This window comes from Salvelinus alpinus, chromosome 8 (assembly GCF_045679555.1).
Source record: "Salvelinus alpinus chromosome 8, SLU_Salpinus.1, whole genome shotgun sequence".
NCBI classification, from domain to species: Eukaryota; Metazoa; Chordata; class Actinopteri; order Salmoniformes; family Salmonidae; genus Salvelinus; species Salvelinus alpinus.
The window spans coordinates 61,325,930-61,344,644 of record NC_092093.1 but is presented as its reverse complement, the minus strand read 5'-3'; the positions used below and the strand labels follow the sequence as shown (position 1 = coordinate 61,344,644).

The window sequence follows — 18,715 nt, the reverse complement described above, 5'->3', positions numbered from 1 at the left end:
TTGTCTGGGAGCAAGACATCGGGGTCCGTGACGGGGCTGGTTTTCTTTTTGTAGTCCGTGATTGACTGTAGACTCTGCCACATACCTACATACCACATCTACGTCTACAGTGGTGGTGTGGTATGTAATCTAACTCAAAGGTCTGAGCAAGACAAACAGAGGCACTTTGGGTTGAGAGACTGGACCCCTTGCACTATCTTGCAATTATTCTTTGAAAAACAGCTCTGCAGCTCAGCTGTGAGACTGTCAAGCTCCTGATAAAAGATAGCTCTTTGGAAGCTCTCACCATCACTTTGGTCACTATTTTCCTGTCCTACAGCGCTCATCATGAATGAGCCGTGAAATCTTAAACTTGTTTTAGGCTGTCTTTTACACACTGTTTGTACACGTATTTTGCAGTGCTCTGCAACCTCTTTCCATAGTTCCTGTAATACGTCTGTAAGGGCACCTACGAGATCCACAGCCCTTGCTAGGTCAAGAGAGCTTGATTGGAGTATGTCAGAAAGACATTTGGCGTCACCAAGCACTTTACAAAAGGTAACCAAAAGCCCTATGAAATGTAAATCTATCTGAGAAAGAAGGCCCTTTGCCTCCACTGATCTATCACCATTATTTTCAAGTGTGATACCCTGTAGCACTCTCAGAACTGCTGGAAGCCTGTCCCTCAGATTACGGCATGCCATGTATCTGCATGCCCACCTTACATCCGTAAGTCTCTGTAGTTCCCTGGGCTGCTGCGGATACAGCCCTTTCTGAACTGCAAGCCACTTGAGATGAACGTATGAGCCAGATACAAAGTTATAAAGCTTCTGCAGGAGAGCAAAAAAGTTAACTGCCTCAGGCACTGATTTTACAGCATCGACAAGAACCAAATTCAAACTATGTGCATTACAGTGCACATAAAATGCAAATCTTGCACTGTTTTTAATCCGTTCAGACACACCAGAATGCTTTCCGCTCATGAGGGATGCACCGTCATAGCCCTGCCCCACAAGATTATTTCTGTAGTCCAGACCATGTTTTTTAAGGCAATCAATTATCATTTTTGTGAGACCTGCTGCATCTAAGCTTTCAGCTGACAAAGTGTAAAAAGCTTTCGTGGATGGCCCCGTTGTAATAGTACCTCACAACTAAAGACATTTGTTATTTTTTCTTTAAATCTTTGGTTTCATCTGCAATTACACTAAAAACGTCACTTTCTTTTACTTCTCTTATTATTTCACTTTGTACCATCTCAGTTAAGCCCTCAAGAACATTGTTCTGGATTTGGTGGCTTGTGTACTTACCATTGCCACATGCATTCATCCTATTCTCTATGAGAGGGTCATGCTTTGCTATCAAAAAAATGACCCTTGTTGTGAGAGTCAGACTCTCGATGACCTCTGTGCCAGATATTTTGAGTGGCAGTTAATAGGAGCACATCTGCAATTGTTATAATATGTAAGTACAGTTTTCCCCCACTTCCTTTTTCCAGTCCTCATTTATGGCATCTAACATTGATGGGTTGCTGTCAATAGCCCTTTTATGCTGATTCCAAGCATACATAGCATTGACATGATGCTCTGCCTTCAAATGGAGCTTAAACTCAGAATCTTTAAACAGCGCCTTTTTCCAGTTAAAAAAACCTGACTGATGTGAAGGCAGATTCAGGTGTATTGGGCAGAGAAACGCCTACAGGCAAAACAATAAGTCGAATCTTGACTTAAAGAATATTCAAGCTATGAATTGTCCTTATACCAGGAGGGTTGCTAGTTCAAATCCTAGGTGTGCCCTTACCCCCCCATAAAAGCTCCCCAGGCCTTTCCAATACCTGTATATGCATGTCTTTCAGAGGGGTTAAAAGCAGAAGATCAATTTTGGTTGGGGCAATTGACCAATAAAGTGATCTTAATCCATTAATGACAATGAACATGCTATACAGCATGAACAGATCTGGGACAAGGCTAGGATGACCCATTCTCAAAAAGAGTCCAGAGAGAGGCCGTCATAGTCATTGCATGGCCAGTAAGTCCAAGTAGATTTGTCATACAACCCCAAAAGATGTATACTAGACCTTGTTATACATAAAAAAGTTAATTTAGATGTAGAAAACATTCTCCTGCCATAGGAAACTAATATAATGGTTCCTTTTCTAACAGGTGTTATTTAATGTTCTGTCTGGCTCCCTATAATGATCTCATTAAAATGGTATTCCTTCAATAGAGAACAGCCTATTACCAGTAATATAATGAAAAAAGGGGACATAGCAAGATATCTTCATTGTAAAACAACAACGGTTCAGTTATCTTTCTTGGCTAAAGCATAGGGACACCTCAGCAAGTGGTGTGTAGTCGTGGCCAAAAGTTTTGAGAATGACACAAATATTAATTTCCACAAAGTTTGCCGCTTCAGTGTCTTTAGATAGTTTTGTCAGATGTTACTATTCTCCCAACCATCCAGGAACAGTTTGGTGACAAACAATGCCTTTTCCAGCATGATGGAGTATAATTACAAGCATTTCATAAGTGTCAAAGGCTTTGATTGACAAATACATGAAGTTGATGCAAAGAGTCAATATTTGCAGTGCTAACCCTTAATTTTCAAGATCTCTGCAATCCGCCCTGGCATGCTGTCAATTAACTTCTGGGCCACATCCTGAAAGATGGCAGCCCATTCTTGCATAAACAATGCTTGGAGTTTGTCAGAATTTGTGGGTTTTTGTTTGTCCACCCGCCTCTTGAGGATTGACCACAAGTTCTCAATGGGATTAAGGTCTGGGGAGTTTCCTGGCCATGGACCGAATATATCTATGTTTTGTTCCCCGAGCCACTTAGTTATCACTTTTTCCTTATGGCAAGGTGCTCCATCATGCTGGAAAAGGCATTGTTTGTCACCAAACTGTTCCTGGATGGTTGGGAGAAGTTGCTTTCGGGGGATGTGTTGGTACCATTCTTTATTCATGGCTGTGTTCTTAGGCAAAATTGTGAGTTAACCCACTCCCTTGGCTGAGAAGCAACCCCATACATGAATGGCCTCAGGACGCTTTACTGTTGGCATGACACTCGACTGATGGTAGCGCTCACCTTGTCTTCTCCAGACAAGCTTTTTTCCAGATGCCCCAAACAATCGGAAAGGGGATTCATCAGAGAAAATGACTTTACCCCAGTCCTCAGCAGTCCAATCCCTGTACCTTCTGCAGAATATCAGTCTGTCCCTGATGTTTTTCCTGGAGAGAAGTGGCTTCTTTGATGCCCTTCCTGACACCAGGCCATCCTCCAAAAGTCTTCGCCTCAGTTTTGAGGATGCATTCACACCTGCCTGCTGCCATTCCTGAGCAAGCTCTGTACTGATGGTGCCCCGATCCCACAGCTGAACCAACTTTAGGAGACGGTCCTGGCGCTTGCTGGACTTTCTTGGGCGCCTTGAAGCCTTCTTCACAACAATTGAACCGCTCTCCTTGAAGTTCTTCATGATCCAATAAATTGTTGATTTAGGTGCAATCTTACTGGCAGCAATATCCTTGCCTGTGAAGCCCTTTTTTGTGCAAAGCAATGATGACGGCACGTGTTTCCTTGCAGGTAACTATGGTTGACAGAGGAAGAACAATGATTTCAAGCACAACCCTCCTTTTGAAGCTTCCAGTCTGTTATTCGAACTCAATCAGCATGACAGAGTGATCTCCAGCCTTGTCCTCGTCAACACTTACACCTGTGTTAACGAGAGAATCACTGACATGTCAGCTGGTTCTTTTGTGGCAGGGCTGAAATGCAGTGGAAATGTTTTTGGGGGATTCAGTTAATTTGCATGGCAAAGAGGGACTTCATAACATTCTGGAATACATGCAAATTGCCATCATACAAACTGAGGCAGCAGACTTTGTGAAAATTAATATTTATGTCATTCTCAAAACTTTTGGCCACGACTGTATACACACACACACAAAACTGAGGACACTTTGAGATTCACAATGTCTTGCTACAGGGAGTCTGGAGACCCAAGAGTCTCATTAAAAGGTCCAGTGCAGTCAAAAATGTGATTTTCCTGTGTTTTATATACATTTCCACACTAATTTGGAATAATACTGTGAAATTAGTGTAAGAGCTGTTTCAAAAGACTGCCTGAAATGTTTTGGTGGAATGTAGTGTTGGCCTGTCTGGTAAATTAGTTAATAGATCAATAAGAGAGTTCCAAACCTCTGCCAATAACAGCTAGTTTTCCCCCTCCTCACTCAGACCACTCACAGACAGTCCTAGCAAAAGTCTTGCTTGAGAAATTGGTCTTTGTCAAGAAACTATTTTTGTTTGTTTTTGACCATTTGAATAGAAAACAATCACAGTAAGGTAGTTAATTGTCACCCAGAAATGATATTGCGATTAAAAACGGCTGCATTGGACTTTAAAAAGGAATTATACATCACCCAGACTTCCAACCTTCAGTTCCCCAAATTCCTCGGGCCAGAAACAAAATGGCCTGTATGAATCATGGTGCCTCGGATGGCAAGAGGGAGAATGGATGTAAGCCTTGCAGAGACATCATAAACCTTCACTGTGCAACACATACCCGCACGCACACAGTAAAAAAAAACTGTCTAGGTTGATCAACAACAGCCCAGGTGGGTTGTCAGTATTCAAAGTCATTAAGGTTTTTGCAAGATTCATACTGTGAAGCTGCCAGAGGACAGAGGACATGTGATATACAGTGGGGCAAAAAAGTATTTAGTCAGCTACCAATTGTGCAAGTTCTCCCACTTAAAAAGACGAGAGAGGCCTGTAATTTTCATCATAGGTACACTTCAACTATGACAGACAAAGTGAGAAAAGAAAATACAGAAAATCACATTGTAGGATTTTTTATGAATTTATTTGCAAATTATGGTGGAAAATAAGTATTTGGTCACCTACAAACAAGCAAGATTTCTGGCTCTCACAGACCTGTAACTTCGTCTTTAAGAGGCTCCTCTGTCCTCCACTCGTTACCTGTATTAATGGCACCTGTTTGAACTTGTTATCAGTATAAAAGACACCTGTCCACAACCTCAAACAGTCACACTCCAAACTCCACTATGGCCAAGACCAAAGAGCTGTCAAAGGACACCAGAAACAAAATTGTAGACCTGCACCAGGCTGGGAAGACTGAATCTGCAATAGGTAAGCAGCTTGGTTTGAAGAAATCAACTGTGGGAGCAATTATTAGGAAATGGAAGACATACAAGACCACTGATAATCTCCCTCGATCTGGGGCTCCACGCAAGATCTCACCCCGTGGGGTCAAAATGATCACAAGAACGGTGAGCAAAAATCCCAGAACCACACGGGGGGACCTAGTGAATGACCTGCAGAGAGCTGGGACCAAAGTAACAAAGCCTACCATCAGTAACACACTACGCCGCCAGGGACTCAAATCCTGCAGTGCCAGACGTGTCCCCCTGCTTAAGCCAGTACATGTCCAGGCCCGTCTGAAGTTTGCTAGAGAGCATTTGGATGATCCAGAAGAAGATTGGGAGAATGTCATATGGTCAGATGAAACCAAAATATAACTTTTTGGTAAAAACTCAACTCGTCGTGTTTGGAGGACAAAGAATGCTGAGTTGCATCCAAAGAACACCATACCTACTGTGAAGCATGGGGGTGGAAACATCATGCTTTGGGGCTGTTTTTCTGCAAAGGGACCAGGACGACTGATCCGTGTAAAGGAAAGAATGAATAGGGCCATGTATCGTGAGATTTTGAGTGAAATCTCCTTCCATCAGCAAGGGCATTGAAGATGAAACGTGGCTGGGTCTTTCAGCATGACAATGATCCCAAACACACGGCCCGGGCAACGAAGGAGTGGCTTCGTAAGAAGCATTTCAAGGTCCTGGAGTGGCCTAGCCAGTCTCCAGATCTCAACCCCATAGAAAATCTTTGGAGGGAGTTGAAAGTCCGTGTTGCCCAGCAACAGCCCCAAAACATCACTGCTCTAGAGGAGATCTGCATGGAGGAATGGGCCAAAATACCAGCAACAGTGTGTGAAAACCTTGTGAAGACTTACAGAAAATGTTTGACCTCTGTCATTGCCAACAAAAGGTATATAACAAAGTATTGAGATAAACTTTTGTTATTGACCAAATACTTATTTTCCACCATAATTTGCAAATAAATTCATAAAAAATCCTCCAATGTGATTTTCTGGATTTTCTTTTCTCATTTTGTCTGTCATAGTTGAAGTGTACCTATGATGAAAATTACAGGCCTCTCTCATCTTTTTAAGTGGGAGAACTTGCACAATTGGTGGCTGACTAAATACTTTTTTGCCCCACTGTAGGTTTTGAATACTCTTTACGAAACAATTCTCTGAAGTATTTCCATTAGAAATAGAGCAATAGTGATGACACTGGCAGTAAGCACTGCTATAACTGAACAAAAATATAAACGCAACATGCAACAATTTTACTGCGTTACTGTTCATAAGGAAATCAGTCAATTGAAATTAATTCATTAGGCTTTCATTTATGCATGGGCCATGGCCACCCATTTGGAGCTAGGCCCAGCCAATCAGAATTAGTTTTTCTCCACAAAAGGGCTTTATTACAGACAGAAATACTCCTCAGTTTCACCAGCTGTCCGGGTGGCTGCTTTCAGACAATCCCGGAGGTAAAAAAGCCGGATGCCCTTTTATTTCAGCTCATGAAACACAGCAGCAACACTTACCTTTTGCATTTATATTTTTGTTCAATATATATGGAAGAAAACTGAACATTCTAAGAGAAAATACCAGTACCACAACAAACAACAGCTCATCCAACAACTGATGAGAAATCACAATTTCACCAATGCCTTCTGAAGGTTATTAAGAAAAGGCCAGAAAGCCATGCAGCCACCAATAAACATCATGTTACCTGATTAGTCTAAGAGGTTTCTACAAAGCCGAGCGCAGTAGATACAATAATGGAGTTTCTTTGGAATTGATTAAGTTATTATTTTTTTTTTTTACATTGTTGTTACTTTCTCTGCTTTGTGGAACAAAGTAGCGATCTGAGTGTGTCCACTGGACATGTCATGTGTTGCTAACTGGAACAATGTGGCTAATTTGCTGATAACGTAAATGACAATGCTCTAAAGATATTTTGTCAGCATTTTGCCCAAGTTCATTTCAGTGCAAAGCTTTGATGAAATATTTAAAAAAAAAAAAACTTTTCTCCTATTGTTGAATTTGAACGTCAAAAGTATTTGAACATTCTCAAACTTGTTACCAGACCATTTCTTTCAGTCAACATCTCACATTGAACCTCTCTCTAAGTGTCTTTCTCTCTTGCTGAGTGGGTCACTCTTTCTCAGTGTGTCTCTCAGTATCTATTTTTCAGGGTTGTGTCTCTCCCAGTGTGTGTGTGTGTGTCTCAATGAGTCTTCCTCTCTGATGGTCTGTCTCCGTCTCCCCCTCTGAGTCTTAGTGTGTCTCACTCTTATGAGTCTCTCATTCATAAACTCCATCTTTCAACCCATCTCGTCTGTAAAGTCAAACACACATTACATATTAGTGGGCGCCGAGTCAACCTGACCTGACAAAGATCCACCGTTGGAACAAAACACTGGTCTAGTTTAATAAAAGGTATTATATGTTTGCGGAGCAATCATCAGTGTGGACCGGGACCTACTTCATTACTCCAAGTCAGACAGTTACTTAAGAGCCCATGATCCCATGGTTACGCTGAACCACTCCAGACAATGCCCGTCTCCTACAGCTTGCTCATTCCGTTCACACATAGGCCAGGCTATGAAACATAATAATTACACTTAATGGTATGAGTAGGCCTAAGTGTTGGAGGCCAGATTGTGATGGCTGAGTCCTAATGAGTGCTGCTAAAGGAAATCATCATTAATGCTGAGCACAAAGAAAGACAATCTTCTCTCGAAAAGGGAGGGGGGTTGTTGCCAAAGAAACCACTTCTCCCCTTATTTTAATAATATAATCCTCCTCTGCTAATTGTGGGTTATGCTGATAGTTTTGGATTAAACGCAAACTGCTGTGACTGAGTAACCATGTGATGAGGATCGTATCTGCGCACTGCACTCACACGCAGAGGCACAGACACAAGAGCATGTGCACGCACGCGCATGCACACATGGGATGCACGCAGACAAACACACACGTCAGTGTGTAGATATTTTCTTTGGATTTGCTCACAATACAGCATCCCTCCTTTTTCTCTTACCCGTTTGGCATTGTTCCATGTAGACTTGCCATCAATCTACAGTATGTCCATATCCCTCCCTCATCGGCATCCCTTAAACAGACTGCCAAATTATCCTCTAATTACACATCTCCCCATTTGTTATGTGACCAAGGACCACCTCAACATCATTTCCTTGAACCCACTGTTAGCCGAGGTTGTAAATGTGTCTCGTCCACAATGAGAAACAGACTCTGGGCCCAACAGTACATCTGCCTGCTGCTCGTCATAAGGCATGCATTCACCAACCTTATTGGCTGTTGTTTCTCCTCATATTTGTGTCATTCTAAAATATGAAATATGCTTGCAGTGTTTTTCCTACTCTTGCCTAGGTGGGTATGACCTTCCTGGTGTACACTCACCTACAGCTTTGGCTTCCATTGGTTTGCAAATCTTAATATCAACAAGCCCAGAGAATCGCTGTTGCATTGCATTTGAACACCACCTGTAACTGTCTAGGAAAAACACTGGTTTCCATAGCAAAGCTCTCCTATCATTTGAACAATTAACTAAGTCTATGGCTATTCCCACAGTCCCTATCGTAAGCTGAAAACATGGAGATAGGAAGAGCCGCAAAAAGGCACTATGAAATATTAATCTATTGTAAACTCATTATGTTGCTGGGAGCACCCGCACAGTCTTGCCTGGCTAAGTGGTGATTGATAGCTTTGGACTGGGGAGAGTGTGCAACAGCCAGAAACGCTACAGGTAGGGGTGTGTGTGTGTGTGTGTGTGTGTGTGTGTGTGTGTGTGTGTGTGTGTGTGTGTGTGTGTGTGTGTGTGGGGTGGAGGGGGGAGAAAATGCTCCTACGTGTGTCTGAGGTTTCATGTGGGGCACCATTTCCACAGCAGCAAAGAAGGAATCAAGTGTTTTCATTATCAACCACTCAAGTCAGTTTCTCAGCAGCAATTCCTTTGAGTGGATAAAAGAAGCAGATCAAGTCTGAAATGTACATATCTGGCACACTGAAAAGTTATATTCTGGCACAATACAGAACAATACTGTATAGGTTAGTGTACAATACATTGATAATGAAGCAGATAAAAAACAATATTCATTCAGGCAGTATCAATAGACAGCTTCCATGTGATGTCAGGCAAAAAAACAAAAAAACAAATACCCAAATCTCACAATTATTCATTTGGATTATGAAAAAGAAACAGGGGAACATCCCTGGAGATACAAATCGACCTATCTGACAAAACTTCAAAAGAAAGTGTTTTAATTATGTAAACAGCTGAGGATGATCTTTAATTACAACGCCGGTAACAGATCAAGCCTCGTCTATCCAGAGTGACTGACTGTACAAGACTCACTCAGATATGTTTTAAATTCTCTTGGCAGTGTCAAATACAGATATCGGCATCTCACCTTAGTGCTGGGTAAACATGGCATTTCAGAGGAGAGAAGGTGTGCCACTTGAAAAGGAGGAGTTGCAATAAACCAGGGATCATCATTCAGCCGTGGGACTTTTTTTTCTTAAGTGGATGGTCGGGGGGCCGGAACATAATGACAAATAATTTGTAGACTGCAAATTGACCACAAAAAGCCCAAACAGATATAATATTTCAAACCTTGCTTTACATTTGTATACGATCACGTGTCTCTCTATTATGTGTGGGAATACTTGAACAGATTTCCAAAATTAAAATCACTTGAAGCTGATTTTCTGGAAGTCCAACAATTAAAAAATTATAATAATTAAAACATTATATATATATTTTTTTAAACATTATACTACACTGAACAAAAATATAAACGCAACATGTAAAGTGTTGGCCTCATGTTTCATGAGCTGAAATAAAGGATCCCAGAAATGTTTCATTTGAACAAAAAGCTTATTTAGCTCAAATGTTGGCCACAAATTTGTTTACATCCCTGTTAGTGAGTATTTCTCCTATTACACAGATGCACCTTGTGCTGGGCAAAATAAAATGCCACTCTAAAATGTGCAGTTGTCACACAACACAATTCCACAAGTTGAGGGAGCATGCAATTGGCATGCTGACTGCAGGAATGTCCACCAGAGCTGTTGCCAGAGCCTGATCAACTCTATACGAAGGAGATGTGTCGCGCTGCATGAGGCAAATGGTGGTCACATCATATACTGACTGGTTTTCTGATCCTCACCTCTACTTTTTTTTAAGGTATCTGTGACCAACAGATGCATATCTATTCCCAGTCATGTGAAATCCATAGATTAGGGCCTAATGATTTTATTTCAATTGACTGATTTTCTTACATGAACTGTAACTCAGTAAAATCTTTGAAATTGTTGCATGTTGCATTTATTTTTTTGTTTAGTATTAATTTACAGACTGCAAATTGACCACAAGAACCCCAAACAGATATAATATAACTAAAACAATAATTTCAAACCTTGCTTACATTTGTATACAATCACGTGTCTCTCTATTATGCGTGGGAATACTTAAGAACAGATTTCCAAAATGAAAATCACTTGGCGTTGATTTCCTGGTGCTTTTACATGTCCAACAATGACACAATTAAAAAAATGGGGGGGCAAATAAAACTACATGCGGGCCAAATTCGGCGGGCCGCCAGTTGGGGAACCCTGCAATAAAGTATCCTTGTGAAAATGAAACTCATCTCATAGGAATTGAGCGCCCAGAATTTGACAATGGATGGATAATCCCCAAAATACAATGAATGTACGGTACATAACAATTTCCTTTTCGCCTTTCAGACACAGTGGGAATCTTTTAGGGTCAAATGTTTATATTTTTTTAAATACTGTAAACTGTCCTTATAAGATAAGATTTCTGAACAATTTTAAACTAACTGATGTGCTGTCAAGCCATCAGCCAGCCTGTATGAATACGTATTCATGTACAGTGCTGGCTCGCTGTAGTCCACACATGCATGGCCATTGACAGAAACATTGTATATGATGGATTCCAGTGTGCCTGATGAAACTCTTCGTTTGCACGGTAACAGCGTTGAGGAACGGTGGCCCACTTAAAAGGTCACTATAAAATCGACCCCAATCAAATAAACAAACAGTCTAAATGCAGGCCGCCCACTTAAAAGGAGGGGCCACTGTTCCAATGCCTTTTATTGCTGGTGCCTAGCCACTGTGGTTGTGATCCTAAGTGTTCTCCTTCTGCCCCCTTAACTCATGTCCTTTCCTTCATCCACACTGAAAGAAGAGTTCACCAAGTCAGTTAGGCTACTTGTGTATTGCATTCACCTATCCAGTGTTTTCAGATCCTTTGCAGATGAAGGAAAGGAGTCAAGGGTAGTAAGGAAGCCACATCAGAATGTTGGGACACCCGTAGCTCACCAGTGTTTTCAGATACTGTGCAGATGAAGGAAAATAGACAAGCAAAGCCACTTCAGACTGTTGGGACATGCCCATAGCTCACCAGAAATGGCATGAGATCAATGATGAATGCATTAAGTGTGTAACGTTAGTGGTTCTCCATCAGGATTCTCCTCATGAGCCCCAAGGGGACACAAGGAGCGTAATAAACCAAACGGTTATCTGTGGGGCCAAAAAGAAAAATGAGGCCTCTTTGGTATTTCAAATAGTGCATTTAGTTATAGGGTAGATTTCTAGGAAACGTTTGAGTTTAAATTGAATATTGGATTCTTTAGAACAAACTAAACAACCACGTCTATCGCATGGGCTGAAGGAATCTGAACACATGCATCAGAACACAAGTGCACGCACACAAAGTTTGAAGTCATTGCAGAGACAAGATGGCCCATCATCGTGAGTGCTCTCTCAGTTGTTTGTTCTAAAATAATAACTTCAACGGACGGGCCAGGGAGGGAGACAGAGCCACACGTAGTTAGCGGTTGGTATTTATCCTCTTCAGAGAGATAACGCCGTGGATACAAATGCATTTCATTTCAGCCAACGGCAGCAAATCATTAGTGATTCGACAACACTGCCCACTGTGCCCTTGAAGGCCTTTTTGTGGTGGCAGAGAGCAAACAGCAGTAAACAGAGGAAAGTGCTGGAGGACGACCAACTTAGCTGGTTAAAAAGGGATGCACGGCCACTGACTTCCACTCAGAGCCACTAGCCAAGGAGAGACATAGTTGGGGCCGTATAGGGGGATGGTTAATGGGCTACCAGAATGACATGGTAGGTCCTCTGTAGTTCAGTTGATAGCACCAGGACAGTGGGTTGTAACACCAGGATAGCGGGTTGTAACACCAGGATAGTGGGTTGTAACACCAGGATAGTGGGTTCAATTTCCAGGACCACCCATACGTAAAAATGTATGCATGCATGCATGACTAAGTGACTTTGAGTAAAATCGTCTGCTAAATCAGGGCTCTACTTTATAGTGCGACCATTTTACTTGCATATGTGGCTAAATATTTAGCTGTGCCATGCACCAGTGCGCCTGGAAAAAAAAATCTAAATAATCACCCAGATAATTGTTGCAATGATTACTTCACTGTACCACAGCCGCTGAGTGTCAAGAAGAATACACTGAGCGCAGATTCATGACTGTCATGCTTGCACCATTGCCACAAAGAAAACGGTTTGTTACGTCAAATAGTTCATTGTGCTCCTACATTTCTTCTTGTGCTCATACATTTTTCAACTTAGCTGCAAATGTGGTCGTGGTAAAAAAGGTCAGCATGTGCTAAATGGTATACATTATTATTATTGTTATTAGAGACAGTATGTTTGTTACTGTAGCCATCAGGGCAACACTTTAGAGTGCTAGGTATGATGAAGCATCAGCTAGCTAGTGCTCATTTGGTCACTGTGTATAGACCAGATTTACACAAAATATATATTTTTTTAAATAAAAGGTCAGCGTCCATTGTGTGGTGCTTGATTAGTTAATACTTTTAGAAGTGTTCGCTATTTCACTAGAGGCAGATAGATCCCCTGGTGAGCATCATGGTAGTTCAACATGCATGTGAGATGGTCAGCGATCATACTGTGCAGGTTTACCCTGTTATGACAGACTTGAACGCAGCATGATTCCCTATATACCACTATACCACTCTATCCTCCCTAGAGTCCAGGCTTTTCGCCAGGAATAACAGATTCATGTGTCAGTGCAAAACAGTCAACCTGTCAATTGTAGTTTGAGGCCTGATGGCCTAATGTCCCCCTATGGAGTGTAGATTTTCCATCTGGCCGCCACCTAGTTGAGGGACCCTCGAGGTCCAACAATTTTACAGGCAGATACATCAATCAATAGTGTCAATCAATATTTCAATCCACAGGTCAATATTGGAAAGGTGAGAGGCTGTCAATTGGCACAACAAGTTATTTTAAGTGAAGGATCGCAATGACTCCAATGTAGGCTGTTGGATTTCACAGAATACATACAATCCACAGGGGATTTTGAGGGGTAAAGTGAAAAAGACAGGTTGTCAGGGAGGGGTAAAGTGAAAAAGACAGGTTGTCAGGGAGGGGTAAAGTGGAAAGGACAGGATGTCAGGGAGGGGTAAAGTGAAAAGGACAGGTTGTCAGGGAGGGGTAAAGTGGAAAAGACAGGTTGTCAGGGAGGGGTAAAGTGGAAAGGACAGGATGTCAGGGAGGGGTAAAGTGAAAAGGACAGGTTGTCAGGGAGGGGTAAAGTGGGAAGGACAGGTTGTTAGGGAGGGGTAAAGTGGAAAGGTCAGGTTGTCAGGGAAAACTTACTGTCGGCAGACCTGGAATTAAAGCTCAATCTGTCTACCATCACACTACTTAATGGAAACAGATCCAAGAATAAAATAATACATGCTGACTACTGATGTTGCTTTGGTGGTGTACACTTTCCTCTGCTCTTTTCAATGTACCGATTTAATGGAAATGTAATCTCATCTTTCATAGTAAGAAAAGTATAATATGAATATTACTAGTGAATATATTCACATAACACACCAAGAGTAATCTGTTAGTTCCCAATTTGCTTACTTAAATGTTATTTGGTAAGATAAGAAATTAAGTCATAACCTATACAAACTTTTATCCGTAGACTTTTAACTATACTGAGGGAAAACAAGGCCCTTTTCAACCGCTGTGCATGATGGGATTTAGAGAATAAAAGTGTACTACAGTGGAACCATGTTCTCAAAACAGATTCAACAGCTGTGTTCTTAATCACCAAGCAGTATTGAGTGTTTTGTAGAGCACAGCTGCAGGGCATGTTGAATATGAATAAAGCCACCATTTGCAAAGCCAGCTATATTATACCATAACACACAGGGTAGAATGATTTTGCTTAGCCCCATGATGAGACCTTTATGAGTAATAATAATAACAACATAGTAATATAGCCCCAATGTTATGCCATTTAGCAGATGCTTTAATCCAAATCACAGTAGTGCATGCATTGATTTTCGTGTGAGTGGCTACAGCAACACCCACAACCCTAAAGTTGCAACGCCATGCTCTACCAACTGAGCAAGTGTCAGTCAGAAGTAGGGCTCATATGGGTCTAGGCTAGGGTTTGCTTTGCAGACAGCATTGATTTGCATTACATTAATACTTCTAAATACAACCGGACACACCTTTAAAGTGTTAACACCTGTGTAATGGGTATACTACAAGTATAGGTGGGTATATGGGTATACTACAAGTACTACAATTTTTCAGAAAAGAGACTCCTCCTCTCCAGCAGAATGAGAAATATGACCCTGCGAATCAAAGGTGCAAGGTAGACTAGAAACCTCTACGGTTTTGAAGCCAAGCCCAAATCATCATAAAATCAAGACACCAGGTAGGGCTTTCACACAGGAGTCCCAGGGAACTTTCTGAATGAGTATTCAGTAAAGGGAGTCAGTGACGCCTGACACATGGAGATTGGAAATCCAACCCAGCGGTTCCCCAGTCCCCACGAAATATCAGTAACATCCTGAGATTCATAGCTTTAGGAGAGATTAAAATTTCATGAGCCCTTCCAAGAGCTAACAGATCAAAAGGCCAGTTTTGCCCTCAAAGCTTAATAAGGACAACATAAGATAGAAACTAAGACTTATAACTGAACCCAGCATTAATATCAATCAGTGCCCTATGGAAAAAGACAACTAGAAAACTTTAATTCATTCACTAATAATGTGCTTTTTTCATGATAACACTAGGCTCCATACTCAGTGCTGCAGGCTATACAACTGCAAAGCACATGGTAGATGGGAGAGGAGGTATAATTTGAAAACATATCCCCTTGCATGGGTGTGATCTGTCATTAAATAATGCAATCTCCTCAGCAGCCTGCCTACAACAGCAGGGTATAATCCAGTTTTAGAAAAAAAAGTATTCGATTCTGTTTCCAATGCATTTACTATTCCGCACAGTTATTCAAACGCTCAAAACGCTCGTTGAAACCAATACTTTAAAAAGACGGGATTGTTTACAAGCGAACACGTCGTTTAAATCTGACCTTACAAAATCAACAAAACACGTATTTCTTACCATTACGTTCCCTTGCATTTTGGCAGTCTCTATTAGGTTCTTTTCCTTCATTTTTTTCCGTAGAAAGGATCCCCTTTTCAGGATATTATCTTCGTTAGACTAGTTTTGGACCGCTTCTTCCACGGTCTACGCCGGTTCTGTGAGACCCTGGGTTTGGCTTCTAGTTCACCAGTGGGTGGGCTTACTACGCATTGGTGAGGCACATGCGTTGATTTTTCTTAAATATCCCGTTGATTGACGGCTGAGTCAGTGCCTGTCTTTTACTACGAAGTAAAATATGTAGCCGTGAGTTGTACACAAAGGCTATCATATATAATCTCCATAATATGGGACACCACCACGTTCACTCCGGCTGCTCCGGGTCCTATTTGTTTGAACGGAACATAAGAATCCGCTCCCAGCCTCGCACAGCTACTCATAGTTGACAGTTGGCGCGTGTTGTGCGTGCTGCCACCGGAATAAAGATAACATTCAATTTCCCATGGACTGCATGTTAATTTATGTTCACTGAGGCTTTGACTCATAATAATTTTCATTTCAATATATTTCCTCAGCTTCATTTATAGCCTACAATTGGTATCTGTAAACACATGGAGACATTGCCGCAAAAATGTTAATATGAATCACATACACACATTTCCCCAGAGAGACAAAAGTAAACCTAATGAGAATACACCATTGGCCCCCTGTCACAATAAATTAGTTTATGATATATTTATTAATAACAAACGTTTGATGGCCACTGGAGAAATTGTAACAAACACAATTTTGAGGCAGCAACATAGTATTGGGTCAATGATGGCAACATCTAATGTCTATTCATGTTGGTGTAATAATAGCAATACATTCCCAACCACATGATGAATAGCAACACATCTGTGTGGACCCATTGGTTCATAGTTTAACCTTGTTCAAATCTTTAGCAGGCATAAAATGTTTATCTAAGACCAGGTTGCTTTGTCGTAACAAAGGACAATTACTGGGGCAATTTATACTGAACAAAAATATAAACGCAACATGTAAAGTGTTGGTCCCATGTGTTCCAGATGCACAAAAAAGCGTATTAATCTAAAATGTTGTGCACAAATTTGTTTACATCCCTGTTAGTGAGCATTTTATCCTTTGTCAAGATAATCCATCCGCCTGACAGGTGTGGCATATCAAGAAGCTGATTAAACAGCATGATCATTACACAGGTGCACCTTGTGCTGGGGACAATAAAAGGCCACACTAAAATCTGCAGTTTTGTCACACAACACAATGCCACAAGTTGAGGGTGCATGCAATTGGCATGCTGGCTGCAGGGATGTCAACCAGAGCTGTTGCCAAATAATGTTATGTTAATTTTTCTACCAAAAGCCGTGGTCTGCGTCGAATTAGAGAAGTTGGCAGTACGTCCAACCGGCCTCAAAACCGCAGACCATGTTTTACCACGCCAACCAAGGACCTCCACATCCGGCTTCTTCACCTGCGGGATCGTCTGAGACCAGCCACCCTGAGGAGTATTTCTGTCTGTAATGAAGCCATTTTGTGAGGAAAAACTCAGTTTGGTTGTCTGGGCCTGGTTCCCCAGTGGGTGGCCCTGGCTCCCAAGTGGGTGGGCCTATGCCCTCCCAGGCCCACTCATGGCTGCGCCCCTGCTCAGTTATTTGAACCCCATAGATTAGGACCTAATGAATTTATTTAAATTCACTGAATGCCTTATATGAACTGTAACTCAGTAAAATCATAGAAATTTTAGCATGTTGCGTTTATATATATTTTTCAGTATACATTGGTGGTTAGGAGAACTAATGACAAAGGTTAGGATCATTTATGTAAAAGGTTAAGAGAACTAAAACGACAAAGGTTAGGAGAATTTATACACAGCAGGTTACGTAAATTGGGTTAAGGTAAGAATAAGGGTTAGCTAAAATGCTACAGTTGTCCCAGATGCGACTCGAACACACGACCTTTGGATTGCTAGATGGTCAAGGTATTCGCCCCCCCCATCCTCCCCTTACCAACCTCCCTACTTTAGTTTCTGTCTAAAGTAACTAGACCATTAGTACATATCATACGTCTTGGAGGCGCTCAGAAATACATATAGCATGTTTCGTATAGCTATGAGGCCAAGCTGACTGAAATAGCCATTTGTCTTCTACATTCAATGCCACTGACCACACACACGTTAATTAGGATCTCTATTGGCTAATAAAGATGGGCTTGGGTAGCCTATTGGACTGAAGTTCAGAGACCCCATCAGTCAGAGGGACTCCCTTGGGCTACCACAAGCTTTTGCCACATTACATAGAAAGATGTAGCAATTGCACCATCCAATATTGCAGCATCCAAACAATACTGTGAATCTACAATGACTTTAAATAAGAACTAGAATTGACTTATGTTGAGGGTTAGCTTACAAGGGAAACTTACTTTACCCAACTCCCCAATACCTACCACAGAAACTTAAAATCCAAATCATATTTCTCATTATGGAATCCAACCAATTTCAGAAACCTTCAAGTGGACATCCAACCAAAGGCTTAAGATCTGCCACATGGCCAATGGCTGTCAGCCTGCCATTTTTACTGATTCTTCCTCTGCCATGAGACGGTAGTCCCCTCTATCTGTGGCCAGCATTCACAAACCCATTTTGGTGCCCGTTGTTGCTTTCTCACAGGGAAAAACCACCTGCAATGAAGAACTGTGCCTCACAGAATGCAAAGTAAGTGGTCAACGCCTAGCTATCGACCAACGGAGAGCACCCACTGTTTGGAACTATAAAACGAGCTCCAAACTAACAAACTGCAAAAGCCTCAATCAGATTCAGCCCCCAGTAGTGGACAGCGACATACACTAAACTTCAGAATTCAGATTAGTTTATTAGGCTCCCTATTAGCTACTGCACATGCAGCAGCTACTCTTCCTGGGGTCCACATAAAACATACAAAAACATTAAAGTATAGCATAGTAATGGACTAGAACAATATAAGATATTACATTAAATTACAATTAACAGCTCAAATAAGAAAAGAGAAATTACAGCCCATCATTACTTTAAGACATGAATGTCAGTCAATCCGTAAAATGTCAAGAAATGTTAAAGTTTCTTTAAGTGCATTCGCAAAAACCATCAAGAGCTATGATG

At 41.5% G+C, this 18,715-nt stretch overlaps 1 protein-coding gene across 2 annotated transcripts in view; it reads right to left on the bottom strand.

Moving 5' to 3' along the window:
• The window catches only part of LOC139583425 (A-type potassium channel modulatory protein DPP6-like), a 385,278-nt gene that overhangs the window by 303,578 nt on the left and 62,985 nt on the right, over positions 1 to 18,715 (bottom strand). The window contains exon 1 of one of the 2 annotated variants that reach the window (XM_071414505.1): positions 15,586 to 15,998. The exons of the other annotated variant lie outside the window; for it this stretch is intronic. Coding sequence (XP_071270606.1) covers positions 15,586 to 15,636 — 51 coding nt within the window. The 5' untranslated portion in view covers positions 15,637 to 15,998. Of the gene's footprint in view, positions 1 to 15,585; positions 15,999 to 18,715 lie in introns of those variants that run through there. 2 annotated transcript variants of the gene reach the window in all.